This window comes from Opisthocomus hoazin, chromosome 5 (genome assembly GCF_030867145.1).
Source record: "Opisthocomus hoazin isolate bOpiHoa1 chromosome 5, bOpiHoa1.hap1, whole genome shotgun sequence".
NCBI classification, from domain to species: domain Eukaryota; kingdom Metazoa; phylum Chordata; class Aves; order Opisthocomiformes; family Opisthocomidae; genus Opisthocomus; species Opisthocomus hoazin.
The window spans coordinates 64,175,228-64,196,553 of NC_134418.1; the positions used below are offsets into that span (position 1 = coordinate 64,175,228).

Below are 21,326 nucleotides of genomic sequence, written 5' to 3' on the forward strand. Positions count from 1 at the left end.
ATGATTGACAGGAGACTTCCTTTCCAAACGTGTGTTCATTCTTTAAACTTCGATGGTGGTGGAGAAAAGTGATTATTCATGTTTAGTTCCAGCCAATGTCTTTTTTTCCTTTGTTGAACCTCAGTAAGAAATTTGAACCCAGGTGTTGCCCTGGCGTAGGTGCTGAAGTGTGGTGGTATGTGTTGATATTTTAGGGGGCTTTACCATTTTTATTGCTATTTGCTGTCTATTTTCCTGAGGTATTTACAATACACTAGGGAGCATACAGTCAGTGGAGGGGATGCTGTGCCTGTCCTGAGAGAGGGGGTTTCTCCCCATCCTCAGTGTGTATGGTTGGTGGTGCCATAAACAGCCGTTGCCGCGTGTTGTTGCTGCCAACAGATGAGTTTGGCCTTTCTGAGCAATAGGAATGCAAGAGCTGTATAAACCTTGCAGAAGAGATCTTGTTTTCCATGTTTAACATGGGAGAACAACAAGTACAAACAAATCCAAAACAAAACGTTGTATAATCCCAGGTTTTATATGTGATAATGCAGCTTGAATTATGCAAGTTTAAAAGCGTGTAAGAGGGCGGGGAGGGGGGGGGGTGGGAGGGAAGGAATTCCTGCATCTGTTGAGTCGCAGGCTGGCCTTAACATAAACGTCTGTGAGAAGGAAGTGGAATTGTTTGGAGATAAGACTGCAGTTTTCGGGCAGCTTTTGTCTGCCTACTTTGTGCCACAAATACGTTGCTTGTGGTCTGTACCCATGAACAGGGGAGGTGAAGAACTAAGGAGTCGTGAGTTCATTTAGCAAGGTGAGGGATTCAGAGGGCCCACAGAGGCGATGCAAACTGAAGTATGGTGACATGCATCGTGGGGCGATTTCCCGCCGTTTGAGTAGCAGGTACTACTGCTCTTACCGACAGTTGGCCACTGTGCCCCAAAGTGCTTTTTAAATTTCACCCTGTTTGACATTCCTCCGTATTAAAAATCTTATATTCCAATACCTACAGCTGCTCCAGAAACGATTAAAACCTTGGGAAACCGGCAGTGCTAGCAAAAGTCCACCAGCTGCATTTTTCCATCTTTGATCTCCTTTCTTCTAATGGGTGTTGGAGGTGCGTGCCAGGGGGCGTGCAGGGAAACGTGAGCTGGGGTGCCTCTTCCTAGGCAGGATGTTTTTGGCGATGGTAGAGGCAGACGGAGAAGGAGAGAAGAGAACTGGTACCCCACTGAGGTGACTCCGAAAGAAGAGAACAGAAACAGAAAGTGGATCTGAAGGTGCTGATGGCACAGGGAGCCCTGGGCAACTTCAGTGTTCTCCCAAGGCATCTGGTTGGTTTTAGCACCATGCCATGAACTGACCTTCTTCATTGATGCTAATTCATAAATTAATCTTTCTGGTTATTACAGCATCTCTTTTTGTCAGTGAATTCTTTGTCAAGGATCTTAGTGCTTTTAAACTCATTTGTATGGGCAAGTCCCATGGAAGTTACAACAAAATAGCTGGGGTGTAAATTCAAAGTACAGCGGTTATTTGAGTTATTCCACTTCTGTTTATTCAGCAAGCTGACTCCTTGCCCATGTAGATGGGTCCTTAGTTAAATGTGGAAAATTAATTTTTTTTTTATTGGCATTACCATCCTGATGGTAACACTCAGTTTATAGAAGTGTAATAAACTATGAATAATTGTGTGTGTATAAAAACAGGCTGGCCAGGAAGAGGCAATTTGATTTATTGTCAAATTGTGAAACAGTACAAGGTGCTATTGTTCTATACTGAGGCAGTTTTATGTATCGGAGTAAAATCTTTCTCTCATGGTTTTAGTTGCTTAAGAGCACATATGGAGCATTTAATTTAACAGGAAGTCATCAAGATACTCCTTTAATTGCCGCAGATAAGAGCAGCCCAGATCCGTGATGGCAGAGTGCTTTATCAGCAATTGCTGACTCTCCTAAAAAGGGGCCCTGTGCCGTGCCCGGCGTGACGGCGGCGCAGCAGAACAGGCTTGTGCCGAGGCAATGGGCAGAAGCATTGCTAGCGCGCTTCTTCCAGTCAGCCTGCTGACAGGAGCAAATATTAGACAGTCCAGCCTGCTGAAGCGGAGCCGCTTCTCAACTGACCTCTGCGTCTCTGCTCCATGCCACCGCTTTCTGAGGCTGCAGCTGCCCGCTGCTTTTGTTTTCCACCACAAACACCCCCGACTCCTGCTGACAAAGGTCAGGATCTGTTAGGCATCCCTGTGAAATGTCCGATACCCTTCTGCTAACCGGAGGGTCTGCTGCTTCTCCAGAAAGCTGCTGTGGCTCATGTCTAATTCACATGACCTTCATCCGTATGGCAGTCTTAAACATGCAGGTACTAAGCTCTTGCCACAGCTTTCTCCCAAACCAGTGCCAGTCCTCACTGGGGTTGAGGGTGACGGTGTTGTTAACATCGTCTTGAATTTTTGAAGATTGGCATGTCCAGCTGTTCCAGAACTAGCCATTAGGCTTGTACCACCTAAAATGTTGAAAGGATCCATTCCCTTATGCCCCTTTACCAGTTTGAGATTGTTCCCGTCGCATAAAGCCTGCAATGCGGTAACGTTGTTCACAGGTCGGGCAGCAGCAGAGGTGTTTCTGACCGATGTCAGGGGAACTTGAGGGCGATTCCTTAGGTGTTCTGGGCAGAGGAGGTGCAAAGGTGAAAAATAAAACTTTGGATATGCTTCTTCAGCAGCCATCACTGCAACACCTTCTTAGCGATGTTTTACTGCTTGTTTTCCAAGGCTGCTACGTCCTGGAAAGTGGCACACCCGTTGTGTGGGGTTCTTTTGTTACCGCTCTTCCCAGTCCCGAAGTGCCGCCAAATGAAATGGTGTGATCTGTGGTTTCAGAGCAGTATTTGGTCAGGTAGAAGCAGGCGTGCTTGAAGGTGGCCCACTGGGAACGTCAGTAAAAATAAGTTTGGCTTCTCCAACGCTTATCTCTTCGTTTCAACGTTAAGAGTTCTTACGCGCTCCTCTCTGCTGCGTGTCCAGATCTGTTGGAGAACTGCGGCGCAAACCCTCTGAACCCCAGCAGCAGCTGCCGCAATGCGGAGGGACGGTAGGTTCAGAGGCCCGGTTGTGCCAGCCGCTGTGGGCCTCTCCGCGTGTCGAAGGCCCGCGTGCGCAGCGGCGTGGCTTGGTGCGGCGCGCGGCGATGGCGTCGTGGAGCTTCAGGCGGGCCCGGTGCGTGCTGAGAGGGCCCGGGGAGGCTGGGGGTGGCCACGCTGCACCCCGGGTGACATGGGGGGTGGAGGGGGGTGTTTGCAGTTCCTAAAGGAGTACAGAAGACCTTGTGGGGTACAAAAGGGGGTGTTTTTGTTGAGAGGTGTCCTGTGGTCGTCAGCCCTCAGCTTGTGGCATTTCTTGCAGGTCCGGGACCAGCCGGACATCAGCAGCCGCTGCTGCTTAGCCCGTATCGGCCGGGGCCCGGGCCGGCCCGGGTGCCCCTCGCTGCCCGGCGGCGGCGAGACGGGGCCGGGTCGGGGCCCGCTGCGGCGGGGCGGGCCGCCGTCAGCCGCCAACCCGGGGCCGGCGGGCCCTTCGCCCCTCCCCGGGGCCGGGCCGCGCCGGCGGCTCCCCGCGGCTGGCAGCGCTGCGGGCGCGGCGGGAGGGCGGCCGGCGGCCCCATGGCCAGCATGGCTTGCGAAGTCATGCCCCTGCAGAGGTACGTGTCCGCTGCGGCGGCACCCGGCCCGACGCGGGGCCGGGGCCGGCAGCATGGCGCGGGGGGCGGCCGGGGCTCCGGCCCTGCCGGGAGCGGGGGGTGCGGGCAGGGGAACGGGTCGGTGTCTTAACGGGGCCCCGGGGGGGAACCTCCGGCTGCCTCCTTGCGGGGTGGGAGCAGCTCGGGGGCTTGGGGGGTCTGGGTGCTGCGGGGCCATCTGCCGCCGGCGGGCGGTGGGGGGCTGGCGGCTCCCGGGCAAACCTCTCCTCCCCGGCGCTTGGCCGCAGCGGGGGAGCACCCCCCCCTGTGCGCACCCACCTGCGGCCGCCCGCTCAGGCACCCGGCGCGGCCCGCCTCTGCGCCGCACGGGCGGGGGCTTTGGTTTTCGGAGGATGAAGGGCTGTTCTGCTGCCAGGGTGTCGCGACAGACCTCCCTTCGGCCGCGGCCGGGACGGCGGGGATGGCTGCGGGCCGGCCCTGCGAGCGGCGGGGCGCGCACCCGCTGCCGGGCGGGGAGCGGCGCGCACGGCTCCGTCTCCGAGTCGCGATTCTTGTGTTTCTGATCGCGCTCTCAAAATTACGCCTTCCATACCTCCTTATTCGAAGGGGCTGAACATTGGTGTTTATGCCATCGATAAAACAGCGAGGAGGTCATTTGTCGTGCGGTTGCAGCACTGCAGTGGTGCTGCTTCAGCAGGAGCCGCGGAGTTGCTGCTCGCTTGAACGTTATAAAACAGTACCTGAAATTGCTGCCCAGACTGTTACTGTCTCGACGAAGCATGGGGTCCTCTGCAGATCGATGTGGAGGAAGCCCCTGTTGCAGTGATGCAGTCGCAGGGTTCCATGCTGATGACTGCAGAGAAAGAGAGATGCGGGTTGAATGTCTCAAAGAAGTAGCCGTAGTGCACCGTTCCTATTTGAAGGACCAATCTCAGTAATATTTTTAACCTTTTTGCGTTCCCATCCTAGGGGAGGTCAGAACAAGTGGTTGTTGTTGTGCTCTTGCCTATTCACCCCAGGGAAAGAGAGGTTTCACAGGGCAGCTCTAATTAGACTCTTTGTTTTTTGTTGTTGCAAGGATTAACTCTCCATCAGTTAGAAATGCACTCTGCACTTTAAAACTGAAGATTTTTCTTCAGGCTTCCATTAAACCTTGAGCATTGTCCACAGTTGTTTGAGCTTTGCAGTTAAAAAAAATGATTCACAAATTTCTGGCTTCTTTTCCATCTCCTTGATCTATTTTTAGGATGCGTATACTATACTTTTAACACCTAACTTTCTTTGGGCTTAGGGGCTGACAAGCAGACTCCCAGATCGCTTGACAGCGGCATTCTTCAGGTTGCACCGTTGTTTTCCCATTCTTCCCCTTGGAACGCTGTCTTCTCCCTTCTTAGTGCAGAGTTTTGCCATGGAAGAGGGTCTTGCTGGCTTCAGGCGGTTTTTTTTCAGATTCAGGAGAGTGGATGCCTGATAGTGGTTAGTACCAGCGCGCATAGCGATATGCTTGTGGTTCCTGCGTGGTGGATGGGCCAAGGCTGCTGCTCAGCTGGGGGCATGGACAACTCGCTGTGCCCTGTTGCTGTCGCTGGGTCTCAGGCAGACTGGCAGCAACCTCCAGGTGCGGCAGCTCAAACTGAGAGCACCCTCTTTCCCTCTCGAGAAAGGGACGGAGCTGCCAGCAGCGATCGCACTTGGTTCCCTTTGATGCCCTTTACATTTATGAGTATCACCTTCCTGGGCGGATAAACTCCCTGCTGCCCACCTGCTGCAGGTGCCCCGCTCGGTGCTCTCTTTGGGTCGCCAGCTGGCTGCGCTGTGCCTGCCACGGGAACCCTCCTGTGCCGAAGCAGTACGAGTGCATCTCTGCGTGGTGGTGTGTAAAACTGGGGAGAGGGAGGAAGGCTCTGCTTAAGAAGCTGTGACATTTAAATAGCATTTATCACTAGAGTGGCAAAGTGTTGTATCCACCAAGGTATCTGAAAGCTGTGAGTCTGTCTTCCTAAAAATCGTATAATGTGCTTGCATAGAGCCACCTGTACTATACGGTGTCATTTTATTCTATATACAGATGTCTGTGGAATGGCACGTGCTGGGATTTGGCGGCCTGCTGCGAGGGAGTGATAATGGGGACGTCAGGGTGGTGTTTCATTGCATGGGGAGAGGTAGAAGGCCAACTGTGTAGAACCCTCCACTGTAGTAGGTACTATATTGCCCAAGCACTGTAAAAGGCACCTGTGGACGTCCCATGAGTGGCATTACTGATTTTCCAACAACGTATCCACCAGTAATTGTCTCTTCTATTGCTAATAGGCTAACATGTTTTCTGAATGGCATTAACTTACTTTAATAACCTGGATGCCTAGTTAGAGCATGACTAATGCTGTTAATTTATGTTTTAATTCATTTATTCTAGCCCAGTCTATTACAGCTTTAACAAAAACTGTGCAAAGCTGAAACCTGTGACAGCCGCCTTTGCCAATCGCATCTGCCGGTTTCCGTAGCAGATGAGGAAGGCAGGTACTCACTCGGGCCTGGTTTGTGATCAGTGGCCTCTCTCACCTTGCACTTTGCTGAAACAAATCAAGGCAGAGGAAGAGTGAAGCCATCACAAACATTTTTAGGAAGTGCATCTGGTGGAGGTAGGGAGTGCGACTGATCTGTTTCTAACCTGTACAGCAGCAGTTGTCTGCGTGGGCTGTCTCGCTTGCAGTCATCGTCAGGGTTGTTTGATTTACCTTACTGTTTGCTTGGGGTCTTCCACAAATAAGTATGTTAGCCTGAGAACACCATTTGTATTCCACCACATTTTCTTCTTTTTTTTGGAATGGCCTCAGTGTTCTCTTGAACAGATTAGCGAGCATTTGTGTGTGTCAAGTATCGTAAATAAGTCTGATCCTTTGGACTTCATTATCACTTTCTATCCAAAGTACTGGGAGTGCTTGACAAGGCCGAGTGAAGTATGTTCTGGAGTATGTATGTGAAGTGAAGTGTGTTCTGAGGGTGGAGAGAACTTGTAGCTGATTTTGTTAGGTTGGTTTGGTTTTGGTTGGATGTTTTTTCTGGTGGAAGAATGAAGAGGAATTCAAATCTGTTGTTCTCATCTTCCTCAAGTCATAGTCGTAGCCTATCACAAGATGCTCTGTGAATTTTTGGCCTTCCAGGCTCACAAATACCCCACAGCTGGGTACCGTGTCTTGTCACAGCTGTGGTGTGACGGGTGTAGGAGCCTGTGGAAGCTCTTCCTGGGTACCACTGGTTGGGCAGGGGGGGCTCTGACTAAAAGAGGAAATTGATGTGGACATTTTCTGTGGTGTTTGCCTCCGGGGTGTCCACCTGATTAAGCAAGAAAATATGAGTATTTACCTAAAAACTGGGCTCCTAGATAACTTTATTTGAAGCGTGCAAGCTGTTAGCAAACAATCCTGAAATAAAAATCACTGGTAACCTAGTAACAGTTCTTCACTATTATAATGCAACAGGTATGTGTGTGTTATGCAACTTCACACTGTTAAATTCTGAGAAGAGGTGAGACTTTGGCTGGTACATTCATTCCGCCTCTTTCTGACCCATTTTCTAGTTTTATCCTATTGAGGACTATTGCCAAACCACAAGTAAAAGAAAAGACACTGCCCTGTCTTTCATAATAAGCCCCAACTAGTTTAAGAAGTAAAACAACAAAAGCCAGCTGTTTAACATTGACGTCATTTTATAGAAGATAAACATATTTGCAGTCCAAGAGGATAGTGAGTAGAAAATAATTACACAAAATTATGCTGTCAAGGGTTCCACTAGATTCAGATATGTTAATATAAATGGAAAATCAGCCTCTCACAGTGGCATTTTATCAGCAAGAAGTTCTGCTCATTTCAGCTTGCCGTGGGATAGCCTGCCGCTTCTCTGATGTTGCTTTGAAGTGGGAGGAGGTGTGCAAAGAGGCTTCAGTGTATTTTTTTTTTTTTCCATTCAGGCAACATGCCTCAATCTCAGTGCCCCTCATGCATAGCCTGCGCAGTTGTGCCTGTGGATAATGCAGTATATTCCCAATGTGTATGGCTGTGCTGGCTGTTAGTGTTTCCTAGAATTAAAAGGCTCCTGCTCTAGACTTGGGTACTCATGCCTTAATCTTGACTGTGAAAAATAGAACAAGAAATAGTTCGTGCTCCTCAGATTTGTGACAGAGTGATCCTTTGTATCCATATCAACTTGTGTCCATGAAATAATAATATTGGCATTTTGAATGCCAGATAAAAGAGGACACAGAAGCATGGGCTTTTGAAGGCTAACAGGGAACTCTCCCCCAGAGAGGTCCCTTTCTACGACCCTGCAGTTACACTGCTGCACACTGTGATCTCGCAGGCTTGAGACATAACTTAGTTGAGAGACCTTTAGGAAAAACACTGCTTTGGGGAAGCCAGCGAGATCCTTTGGAGATTAATATTTAAACCAATACCAAACCACCTCCACCAAAGTTATTGGAGATATTTTGCGGAGTATGTGAGTTCAGAATAAAGAAGACAGGTTGTCCGCCTAGTATATTGACATGTGGCTCGTTTGGTGAGTAGCTTACACAGATACTTAAGCGTGAGCTTAACTTGATTTCAGTGGTAAGCATGGTTAGGTGTAAGTGTAACTATTGTGAAGACTGGAGATAAATATCTGAAATTACATGTTACGGTTTCGACTATAAAAGTTACTCCTCAGGGGAAATTGAAATACTTGCATGGAAATAACTCTCACAGAGAAATAGCTGTTAAACATTTGTTTCCTAGACAGTTACTGTGTAGTGCATTCCTCCTCCATCCCCCTCTGATTAAGGGTATAGAGCAACCGTGACATTGCTCAACAATTGATGGTAAGTGCTGATTTTTAATGATCACCATTGTATCACCACAGTGTTATCGTGTTAGATTAAATTTATGGTTACTCTTGCAGCAAGGGTGATGTTATTCTTTGTTCTTTTGCATAACATACCTCAATCAATATTCTTAGTTTATTTGAAGGAAGAAGCTTATATTGCCTGTTATTTCTCATCTGCAAGGACATTACCTTTTACCCACTGCTGTGAAGCACAAACTATGAGTAAATCACTCTACTGAGAAAATAAGTATGCAATAAATTTTCATGAGCAGTTTCAATCTTGCATTTGTCGCAAACATGAAATAACTTTTATGGGGAAATGACTTGGGGGGGGGAAAGAAGTACTGAAAAATTTGTGAATAAGACAAGACGTTCAGCAAAAAGCGCTCCTGTGGCCTCAAAATTGAGGCTTCCTTGAAGCTGTTTTTAATATCGTTAATGTCAAATGTCAGAATAAGTAAATAAACAGTATTGTTAAAATCCCCTGCAATTGCAAAAGTGGCATGTCTGTTAATCCAAGGTGGCACAGTGGTTCTAAATGGTGAGAAGAAAATAAGAGGGAGATAACTTTGAAGTCTTAGCAAGTCACCCAAGCTTAGCCTTCCTTCTCCTCCTCACAAAAGCTGCATTAACTTTTGATATCATTTGTAATTTTACACCACTGAATTTCCAATGCCTTTTAGTTTAATTGCATTAAAATTAGAAGCAGCAATCTCATTGCCTGAAAAAACTGTTTTCACTAAAAAATAATGAATTTCATTTGAGTCCACAATATCTGTGGTGGAATAGAAAGCAAGCCATTTCTTTATCTGACTTTTGAGGTCAGAACAAATAGAGCCTATGGCAAGGCACTAGGAAAACACGACCTTGGCTGGGCAGCATGACCCTGCCAGTGTCTAGGCCTTTCGTCTCTGGTGCAAAATGTTGACACTTGAGTCAAAGTACATTTTCATGATTGTAAAAAACAAACAAACAAAAAAGACCACACATCCGTATTTTTTTTTAAATTAATTGACTGAATGTCCCATTTAACCTTTGAAAATTGATGTAGAGTAGGAAAGCAGCGGTAGCTTTACAACGGAGGTTCCAGCGCCAGCAAGCCAGGACGGAAGAACCGCTGATAATGAAGTGCAAATAAAACAAAGGGGAAGGGCCCTGAGCCGCCCTCTGACCTGGGGTGTCCATATACCATAAGGGCTATCCCATATGCATGTAAAGAAATTGGGAACCCTCCATCTAAGTGGGTGTTTTACAGCTTCATCTCTGGAACGGGCTCAGTATTTTCTGAGCCGGTTCTTGTTCTTTCTGAAGGGCAAGATTGAGACATTAAAAAAAAAAAAAAAAGGAAACCTGCCATTGCATATTTGAGAATGCCATGGGTGAACGGTGGCCTGTAACATTCGTGTTGCAAAAGGGGAAGGCAAAAAAGGTAACTGTGGTTCTGTAATTGAAATTCATCGTTTAACAGTTCAACTTCACCCAAGCTTTCCTTTTTCCTTCTTTAGAGACAGAAAGGGTGTGTTGCGTAAATACTGTAAAATACATGTGCCTGAAAATCCTAAGATGTGCTAAACTAACTGGTGGGTGATATTGGCGTTCCTTCCAGTCTGACAGACTTTTTTGTTAGCTCAGTGGAGGTCACAAATGTAACAGTATTACTTCTTTAGCTGTAAAATAAAGAGAACAAGTTTTTTTCAGTTTGGCTGGTATTTGTTTTGGTCTTTAGCAAGAAGGAAGTGATCAGATACTTAGAGGTTCTTTAGGAGTGTGAGAAATTGCTCTCCCAAGTATTGCATGAAAAAGAGCAATTCATTTCTGTTTTAATCCCTTTTCTTAGGAGAGTTATGTGTATGTCTGAGAAGAAAGAGACTACTGTATTTTGCACTCACCTGCCTGGCCAGGTAATCAGTGATAGTTGAATAAATAACAGATTTATTTTTTTTTTTAAGTAGTTATTTCATCCTTTCAGTGCTTCCTGGCCATAAAGCGTGCGTAAAGCTGGACAAAACTTTGAGAGTTAAAAAAAAAAAAAAAAAATACCCCAACATCTAATTTACTACAAAACCTGCTTGCCTAATGGATAAATTTTGCTGGGCAGGGCAGAAATTGAGACTATATAAGAAATGCACATCAGAATTACTTGTTTTCTCTGTATTCCTCCATACTATAGACAGCAGACTTGGTTTGCAGGTCACTGTGCCAGGTATTAAGTTCCTTTCTTTCTGGATGGGTCATATATCCCTTTAACTGAAGAGGAATTATGCAGTCCAAGTACAGTGCAGTTAAATGTTAAACATATCTTGGTGACTTCTAGCATTTTCTTTTGTAAGGATGCATGATAGAAAGGGCTTCCTGGCAATACTAATAAACCCTTCAGTACAAGGTGTTTTAAAAACAAGTGAGCAGTTGTTTTTTAATCTGCGTAGTATGAGTGATAGTGACAAAGAATCCTACATGGAAGGTTTTAAACCAATTTCTAGCCCATTTATAGTGTAATATCAACTGATAGTCATTTATTATTCCCATCATGTACATTTTTCATGCTTGCCAGTCTCTTTTATGTCTGAAACCATGTGATTAGGTATACACAGGTTTAAAACCTCTCACACACAATTTAATTTTCATTTCTTTCATTAAACTAATCTGTGCTCATGTTGAATAGTATAAGCACATCAGTTAATTACCTCACAACACGAATAATTCATTATTTCATAAAGCATTTTAATCAAAACAGAATCCTTGTGTTCTAAGTGATTGCAGTAGGGCTTGGTGGTCTCATATCTAGTTTGAGGGGTTGTGAATTACGTGGAATAGCTGTTTTAAATCTGTAATTTACACAGCTCGTGTCTTCCAGCTTGCACAGATGAGTTGACTAAGGTGCATGAAGTTAGGGAAAGATGTATGGGATGCATTCTTTCTAATGATTAGTAGGGAAGTGGATAATGTGCTTTTTTAAAGTCAAAAGATTTTTGTGGTTTTCTCGAAAGTCTAGAATTCATACTATTTAGCTTGGAGCTCCTGATCCCAGGTGCAGCTACTGATCAGTGCTGCACATGTAAGACTATAAAGCACTACTGCATAAGAGAGGTTATGCACAGCTACAATTATTATCAACCATGTGAAATTTTGAAATGTGGTGATCTAAAAGAAACTGGTATTTGGTTTCTGACTTCTCCAGAGCTTCATTCTCCCCCCATTCCCAGCTAATGTTCTTAAAATACTTGTTTCTCCTCAGTTACTTTGCATGAGTGGATGATGGTTTTTTGTACAGATAAAAAAAATTGCTTGAACTTGTGGAGCAGCAGTTGTACTTGCTGTGGGAAAAAAAGGAAGGAAATGCAAGAGGCTTTAGAGTCACTGCTGAATACTGCTTTGCATCTGATCTGTTGAAGCAACTAGTGGGAGTATGAATAGAAGAAAGTTATTGGACTTTTTCAGTATTGCTGTGCTAGTATGACTTGGAAGTTAATTACAAACCCTGAGACAAGGAAGGGTTTCTATGATGGAAAAGAAGGCATACGTGATGTGGCTTTGATAACTGCCACTTGTACATAAAGCAGAATTTGGTGTTGTCATATGAAGTTGCATTGATGCATAGAAATCATGATGGTGGTGTGAACTTTTCTCTACATGAGAAAACATTTTTCACGTTCCGTGTGCGCCACTGGGGCTTGTTTGCATTGAGACTCCAAGTACAGCCGTCAGTGTAATGAACTGAACATAGCAAAAAAACTTTACCAGCAGCTTTGTGAGTTTCAAGTAGCTTCTTTATGCTTTAAAAAAAGAAAGTAGTTCGATAAATGCTAAATAAAGTGATAACTTGTGCATGCAAGCTGAGACTGTGCATGCCGTCAGGGGGAGGGAGCCTGTACCTGGCGTAGGTTCCTACCTGTGCCTTTTTTGCAGGTCGTCTTCTGGGAAGGGCAGTGATGGGCACCTGCATGTCTCCCACCACTTTTTCTGGGCTGTCTCACAGACATGGCGGTCTCTCACAAAGCCCCTTCAGGTGGTGTTTACCCTGGCCCACACGCAGGCCTCGCTGCTGGCCCGCTCAGCACTGCTCCGGTGCTGCTCAGTGCTCCGGCAGCGGTGGCTGGCCGCAGCTCGCTCGAGGAGCTGAGGATAGGCTTGTGGAAGAGGCAGCAAAGTTTCCAGCAGCAGCCACACTCCCAGTCTTCTCAGGGAGCCACTGACAACTGCGCAGTTGCTGTTGCGTTACAGAGGCAATGCGAGTTTTGGCAGATCGCACTGATTTTGGAAGCAGGTTCTCCTCCTCCTGGTCCAGGGTATTGTGTGTTACCCTCAAACCAGTATTCCAGGCTTCCTGCACAGCGTGCTGGAAGGTCCGTTCTGTAGATGTCTGTAGTTGTCTCTTCATGAATCTCTGTATACTGTAATGGGGGGGACCAAAATGATGCAGAATTAGACCCCTGAGATTTTTTTTCTGGCACACTGGCTTGCTCATCTGCCTGTCTGTGAGCCTTCCTGGCCTGAGTCCCTTGCATCCTGCCTCCTCCCTTGTGCTCCTGCCTCCCAGGTGAATTTGGCACTCGTATTTGTGGCTCTGTTATAACATTGGCTGGAATCGAAATGAGCCACAGCAAAATCTGCCTCTGGCTCTGTTCAGTGTGAGAGCAGGGTGCTTACCTGGCTGCGGGCCGGTTTCAGCTCCTCTTGCTGAGGGGTTTTCCTGCTGGCTCTGGTAGAATCTGAAAGTGACGCCTCTGAGTATTTGATCTACTGGCTACAAAACCCATGGAGATGTTCCTTTCCCCTTTATTCTGTACTTAAAGAGGCTTTTATAAACCAATAAATAAAATCCTTCAAAATTCAAGAGATTAATGGACGCGGGCTGGGTTTGCAAAAATTGTTCAGGCTTCATCTACTTCAGATCCCTGTTGAAAGTTGGTCGGGGTGTCAGGGCGATCAAAGTCCCCAAGTGACTTGAGTTCGAAGCTGAGCTCACCTCACCCAGAGCGTTCTCCCATGTCCTCTCATCCTCTGAACAAGCTCAAAAGCGATGGATGCCTTCACAGCGGGGCAGTGCCCTGGGACCTGTGGCAAATTGCTGAGTGCTGGTGCAGTCCCAGGCTGCTGGAACAGCAGGGAAAGCAGCAGGGAAGAACTTGGTTTCCAGCACCTGTGTGATGTTATCCTTTCTGCTTTGGTTTAAAGTGATTTATGCAGCTTCCTGTACTTTCTACTGAACTTGCTATGCTCTTCAGCAGACCCAATTAGAATCATAGAATCATAGAAAGTTTTGGGTCGGAAGGGACCCCTAGAGGTCATCTAGTCCAACCCCCCTGCAGCGAGCAGGGACACCGCTAACGAGATCAGGTTGCTCAGAGCCCTGTCCAATCTGGTCTTGAATGTTTCCAGGGATGGGGCCTCCACTGCCTCTCTGGGCAACCCGTTCCAGTGTTTCACCACCCTCATTGTAAAGAATTTCTTCCTTATATCCAGCCTAAACCTACCCTGTTTTAATTTAAAACCATTACCCCTCGTCCTGTCACTGCTGTCTCTACTAAAAAGATTGTCCCCATCTTTCCTATAGGCTCCCTTTAAGTACTGAAAGGCTGCAATCAGGTCTCCCCGCAGCCTTCTCTTCTCCAGGCTGAACAAGCCCAACTCTCTCAGCCTGTCCTCATAGGAGAGGTGCTCCAGCCCTCGGATCATTTTTGTAGCCCTCCTTTGGACCCGCTCCAAAAATTCCATGTCCTTTAGAAGGCCTTTGACTTCGCTGCTCAGCAGCATTTCATGAATACTTGAAGGAAGGCGAGTGTCCTGCTCTGGAGAGTTAGAAGGCTTGAATGACTTGCAAGGCCAACCATTTACCTGGTTGGAATGACTAGGTGAAATTCGTTTGAACCCCCTTTTATAGTGGCATAGTCTTAAATTGACTTAAACCATCATCCCACCACACCTTTCAGCTTCAGCACACAGCAGCTCATGCTTGCCCTTGTGCCAGCACAGGCGTGATGAGCTGGGTCAGGGAACTGGTTGGCCACGCACCAGGTGGTTATGTTTGGGCCAGGTCAGTTGACCACTGAAGCACCGTTTTGTCAGGGGAGCTTCACGCCAACCGATGGCAGCCCCTGACCTCAAGCCTGGGGACATTGAAGCATAGTCAAATCAGCTTTCCGCAGGAGCAGTAGAACTGGGAAATTTGTGGCCTCATGCATGCACCCATGGCCATTTCTTTGGTTTCTGAAGATGTCAGTTGTGTTTGGGGTTTTTTTTTTCAACTTTTGCTTTAATAGGCAGGTTGTTTAATTTTGGAACAGCAGACGGCAAAAGGCTCTGGTGGTTTTGCTGGCTAGATACTTTATTGTTGCTATGGGAATAGTCCTTGCACTGCTGCAGAGCCGGAGTGACTCCTGACCGTCTAGCAGGAGATCTGTTACACCACACTTGTGAACACTGAGAAATGAGTTGGATTCTCAGGATTTAAGGAATGTAATTTGGAGCTCTCTTCCGTGAGTACAGAGGATACAACAGACATAAGCGTTACCTTTGTAACAGGTGTACTGTTTCGCTTTTGTTGTCTCTGCTTTTTAAGAGTATCTTGCTGTAAATGAACTGCAAATACAAGACAGAGCTGTCTACTAACTGTAAAAATTATGTTTTGTTTTTAGCTCCCAAGAAGATGAGCGGCCTATGTCACCCTTCTATGTGAGGTATTTACTGAATTGTTTTAATTTATTTTTCTGTGTGGGATTGACTCGTTTTTGGGGGAGTGATGCCAGAAATGTTGAACAGACTGTAGTCAAACTGAAGATTAATGTTAAGTTCATAATTATTGCTCAGCTAGTGGGATGAATGAGTCTTCGGAGATACGAACTGTGTTGAACTTTTTTTTATTTAGAGACGAGTCTCTGGGTTTAATGACAATCTTATAAATTTGTAATTAGAAGATGGACATTCGTTTCCTCTTTCCTTCAGTTCATTATGTAGCTTAGATGCCCATCATGAGTAGCTCAGAATCTATGGGCGCAGGAGAGATTTTTGCCACAAGCTTTGAGGAACTGACAGCATGTGCTGCTCAGAAAGAAACTGGGAACCAGATGGTGAGTCAGCAGCCCATACAGCAACTGCTCCTCCACTGCAGCCTGGAGAAGCAGGAGAGCAGTGGGGTCTGCAGCGTGCCCGCCTGGGAGCCTGCCCGGAGGGCTGCTGCCTTTGGACGAATTGTGTCTCTTGTTTTGCCAACTGGACAGCAAAGTCACTGCTGGTAAAGTGGCCTAATTCTGTTGACATCAGTGAGAGTTTGTTCTGCTTGCTTCAGTAGCAGCTCAATTCCAGTGCTTTCATTTATGCTTAGTGGAACAGCAGGAGCCAAGGCAATTAAACACTGAAGGGATGCAGAGGAGGAAGGGCCAGATACTATAATTGGGTTCTTTGAGATCTGCAGAGTTTAAACAAATAAAAAGAAATCCCTGTGGTGCTTCTTGTGAGAGAAGTGATATTTGGAATTCTTACAGTGATCTCTTTGATTTGTCAATTCTCTTGTGTATATTCCTATTTATAGCTTGGACTTTTTCTTAGAGATTTTTTCTAACAAACTACAGAAAGTGTACATTTCATGCATACTTTTCATATGGAGACTTGCATTAAAACTGTGCGGAAATGTGGGTCGGTGAACTGTTCATGTACTAGCCTGGTTGCATGGTCTTGTCGACCTTCCTGTTGATTCACCATCATTCCATGCAGTGTGTTTGTGCAGATGTTGCCTAGTCTGTGCTTCAAAAGCTCCAAACTGTCTGAGGAGATTCTGCCTTTTCCCTTGGGAAATTATTTTGTAGCTGCATACATTCTCCTGTCACAAGTTTTCCCCGATTTAAACTCATCCTGTCTTTTCCATGGAAAATAGTCCCTTTCTTTTTCTTTCTGGCTAGACGTGACCTTCAAATGATTGTAGGCTTTCATTACATTTCCATTTGTCTTACTGCTTAAATCTGTCCTTCCAAGCCTTTTCCTGGATCATGGAAAAATTGTCCAGGAAGGAAATGCTCTTTGGCTGACCTTGTCAGGATTGCTGAAGAGATGGGGAGCAAGGAGTGGACCTGAGGAAACTGGTATCAAAAGGACATTTCTGAGAGGGAGGAAGCAGGTTTGGAAATCTTAAATAGAGACGTGGGCATATTACGATGGAGAACAAAGAATGAGTGTGTGCACTGGAATGAAGGAATGGCTTTCCATGGGAATATATCTTGCAAATAGGAAGGGAACAGTCAGGAATAAACACATAGTTGGAAAATGAAGAAATGGCTAGTAGGAGCAGAGAGGGAGCAGCACACCTTGCAACATAAGGCTTCATGCCAAGCTTGCGTCTTTTGTAACATTGCTGAGACACAATTACTTGTAAATAAAGCTAACAGCTTGTAATTCTTGCTCCTGTTTATCACACGTCAAAAATGTGTACTCCTGAGGTCAGCTGCCAAGTGCAGTTAATTTGGCAGGAGAGCTGGTGCTGGCTGGGCAATTCACGGGGCTTCAACAACTGAGAACTTGAGTGGGTGGCCAGTTTTTTCTGTACCACTTTGAATGTTCTAATTGTTGCTCCAGAGCTGTGCATGACATATGTAGGCATTGCATTTCACACCATGGAAAAGGAAGGGCAGACTGTCTGCTTTAGCTGTCTGATGGTCAAATCTATTTGTAGTGCTACCAGGCACACTTGCATAGTTTGAAATACTGTTCAAGTAATCCTTCAAGTGAAACATGAATGTGTATGTACTGAGCAGTTGCTGCTGTGCTTATACAGTAGTTCCATATAGATAACTATGCAACAAGTTAATTAAATGGGAACAAGAGCTCTTTAGCTTCCAAACACTGCATAATACTTGGCTTATGCCAGACTGAAGGAGCATTGTGTCGCTCCGTAAACCAGTTTTGGTAGGATCAAACCAGAGACTTGATTCATCACCGCTGAACGATGTCAGCTAGCAACGGAGATGTTTCTCTGGATGTTGTTTTTAACAATAAGGCAAATGCTCAAGGTTTTAGCTTTAAGTCAGAACTGTCAGAATGCCATCAACACACTGTTCCTTAAAATGGCACAGATTTAAGGTTTGGGGTTTTTTTTATGTAGCCATTGGGAAAGTCGTGACCAAGTATAGAATTAATCACCACTGCTGCTCTGTAAGGGAATAAGCAGTCATTAATGGGACAAGAGTAAGTGGTAGATGAGGCAAAATGTGACATAGGTTTGTCAAGGGAGGTGATACAGGTACAACAAAATTATTGTTTTTTAAAGACTTTCTGTAGAAGGGAAGAAAAGGAGTAGACCTAATCTGTCTGATGCCAGCAAAATGCTTGATAGCATGCCATCTGCATGGAGACAATGGGTAGTAGAGCTTAAAGATGGGTAGGGAGGGGGTGAGACCTATAGCTATCACTGGTAGGAGAGGAGGGAGATTGCTAGTGGAACTCCTTAGGTGTCACGGACTTTTTTCGCTTTAATAGCCATTGGCAGAATAAAATAGAATCATGTTCTTGCATTTGGCTTGTAGCAGAAATTTAGGAGGGGTGAGTGGTATGGGGGTGTGCTCTGGGAGAAAATATATGACAGATGTGATATAGGATGATTGAGATAGATATATATACAAATGAAATGTAAGAGGTAGGATGAAAAGTAATAATGTAGGTAATAGTCATACATGTCAGGACTAATAATGAAAATCCCTGACATGAAAGAGGAGTTCCTCACATTTGGAAATGCCAGGGAAGAAAAGGACATGGGCACATGTGTTCGTGGGGGGGTGGAAGGGAGGCATGGGATGAAAATATTCAAGTTGAAGTAATCACATGACAGTGGATATGTAAAGTGAAGCATTTTCAGAATACTTGGAAGAAGTATGGATGCACTTGTCCAAGAGTTAGATGAGGCCTCGTACAGTTTCAGTAACTCAAGTTCAAATGGCATTAGGTTTGTGAAGGTGATTAAAAAAACGGGCAGCCCCTGTTGCAAGACGGAGAAAAGAGCGGGTAAGGCTTATGTACCATAAGAAATGAACCAGAGTACACGTATTCCGTCTGGGTTTTAGACAGAGTGAAAGATTATTTATGTTTAGTAAACAATACTGATGCAAGAGAAAATGTGTACAAACAAGCTATGAATAAATTTGGTTGGAAGATTAGAAATTTTGTAGCTGGAGCCCTCTGTTGCTGGACATTGCAAGGATGAGGTGGGCTTGACCAGTTTGTGAGATCTGGGATTTGAATCCGTTCACCTGCCACTGACCAGAGTTCTCCTCTTCCTTTCTGTGCTCCTTGGTAGGACAATTTGTTGACTCGGCTGTGCTCAATACCAAGCAAGGAGATTTCTGCACCATTAAGAGAAAAACCTTGCTGGGTGATTGATTATTCCAAGGAGTCGTGCTTGAAGGGCATTTAAGTTCCAAAACCTTTTGTAATGAAACCTTGTGGTGAAGGGAGTTGAGACTGTTAAAAAATCTGTAGCACTGCTGCTTGTGTAGTTCTGTAGTAAGAATGTGAATGCCAGCTGTACTGAGTAATCAGTACTGAGAAACAGCGTGCAGTTTCAGGTAATGAAGCAGCATCTGGCAGCGGCGGTTCACTGTAAGCACGCTTCTGCTCAACGTGTTCAATGAGTTTTTAGAAGACAGGGAGTCTACAGATGTGCTTTGTGCTGGCGTGTATGCCTTAGATTTGGCATTAGTCACAGTAGATGGTTTCACAGGAGTTTCCTGGTGAGTACATCCTGAGATAAACCAGAGTGATATTACAGGGGAAAAAAGCAAAACCTTTGTAGTGTGGAGTTTCCTTGTTAACATGCAGAGCATTAAACTGAAATTAGGATGAGAGCTGACATCACAAGCGATGCCAAAAATTGCAGTAGATACCCGTGAGTGCAGGGCAAGGCGTTGGACAGTTTCGCCTGTTTTAGCACTTGTTTTCTCTTGAAGTACTAACATCCTGCTGGCAGTATTCAGTACAGCTGGCTGTTTCTGCTTTTCACAGTTGTTGTTTGAGACAACTCTTCTTATATAACGCAGGTCAAGTGTTCTTAACCTGTAGTGTGTTGGGTAAGATGTTTTTGTCGGTTCTTAGGTCAATTTTCTGAAAAAACTGAAAAATCTTGTAGATTTCTCAGAAATTTGCTTGGCCGCCTTCCCACTGGACGCTTCCTCCTCGGTGGGCCATGCCATAAGAGATTCTGAGCCCCACAGGAGTGCTGGGAACTTTTACAAATCATGATTCTGTTGTGTGATGCATGTTAATGTCCTGCACTGTCAGAAGATAGACACCAGGCCCGCAGTGTCCAGCTACTATGCAGGTCTGAGACCCCCCACCCCCCACCCCGAGGAGCATCTCCCTCCTCTGCAGAGGAACCTGCACAGACACAGCCATCCAAATTCACGGAGCGTAATCAGGTAGCGTGTGTGAATCCCCTCCAGGGTTGTGTCTGCTCTAAGCAGTAGGTGTCAGTGTGCACCCATCATAACGTGTGATCCCAGTCCAAGGGAAAAACAGCAGGAATCCTGAAGAACACAAGACAGTTGCTTTTAGTGAGTTAGTTCTCTGCGTAGTAAGAAGGTAGTGTCAAATATAATGTACCGCATTTAAAGACAGGAGAATTGGATCTGAGCTGTGAAAGCGTGAAGGTGCTGAGAAGATGTTGAAAGTGTGTCCTCTGTGTGATGAGACATCCCAGTAACTAAGAGTACATCTCTTAATTTTTGAATTCATTATTTTCATGTTTTACGTGCAGACACAGTCCTTCTCTTTGGGGAACATGTGTCAAATGAGGTAGTTGTCTTAAAACAGATTCCGTGTGAGTCTGCAGTACTGCATGTCGCAGTGTGCAACAGCTGTGGAGAGTGAACAGTGTTTAGGCTGTGTAAATACCTATGAAAAAGGAATTGTTGGAAGAATATATTCAGGAGGACTTCAGAAATTCTCCATCTGAAATGTCAAGGCCATTTAAACATCCTCTGCTTTGCTGGGATGGCACAAGGCTAAAAAGTTTTTGCATCTATCAAGGCTTTCTTACTGTTGTGCATGGCTTTTAAAAAAAACAAAAACGGGCAAAACAAACAGCATTGCTTCCTGAATATAGCAGATGGATTGTAAATAAATCTCAGCAACAAGTGGCCTTAGTTCCATATTCCAAGTATAGCTTATGATTTAGGCCATTAAGTATGATCAGGAATTAATTCATTGTCTTCATAGATGAAAACCCAATGTGGGAAAATACTATGCCAGTAAGTCAGTTTGCTCTGACTGATGTTTTTGTTTTGCTCTTTTAATGCCTGGATGCTAATACATTTTGCTCAATAGTGCCTTGAATGAAAAAACAGGAGAAAGGGTTTGAGATCCAACTCAGTTATTTCCCTGCTGTCACAAGATGCCCAATACAGACCAAAGACGGTGCAGGTATTGCAAGAGGTAATACTCACCCCACTGCATATCTTTTAAGCCTGCGGTTCTAGTTAGAGGGGCCAGGGGAGATCTAATGTGCTTAAAGCCAACAGAAAATACCACCCTCCTATACCTGAGGTTGAAATGGAGTGGGAGGAGACACCGTGCAGTAAGAGTTCACCTTACGTGTGAAGCAAGATGTTATCCAGAGCCGATGGGGCACCTTGGAAAGTGAGCAAAAGACTTCTGTAAACAAGTTAGACAACACTGGGAAGTGCTGGAGGTCAGACTTCCCAAAAGGAAAAGCGCGAGGATCATAAGAAGCCAGTTCAAAAGTTTATAGTGCTTAAAGCAGCTGCATGCCTTGATGCAGGTTTTGTGGCTGGCTTTCCAAAAGTAAAAGCCCCC

At 45.5% G+C, this 21,326-nt stretch overlaps 1 protein-coding gene across 6 annotated transcripts in view; it reads left to right on the forward strand.

The window, feature by feature from the left end:
• FAM13A (family with sequence similarity 13 member A) overlaps window positions 1–21,326 on the forward strand; it is a 134,110-nt gene that overhangs the window by 69,938 nt on the left and 42,846 nt on the right. For 4 of the 6 annotated variants that reach the window (XM_075421512.1, XM_075421513.1, XM_075421514.1 and 1 more), the window contains exon 7: window positions 15,170–15,211. In XM_075421512.1, coding sequence (XP_075277627.1) covers window positions 15,170–15,211 — 42 coding nt within the window. Of the gene's footprint in view, window positions 1–3,586; window positions 3,678–8,180; window positions 8,232–15,169; window positions 15,212–21,326 lie in introns of those variants that run through there. The other 2 variants (XM_075421516.1, XM_075421517.1) reach the window with 2 other exon arrangements.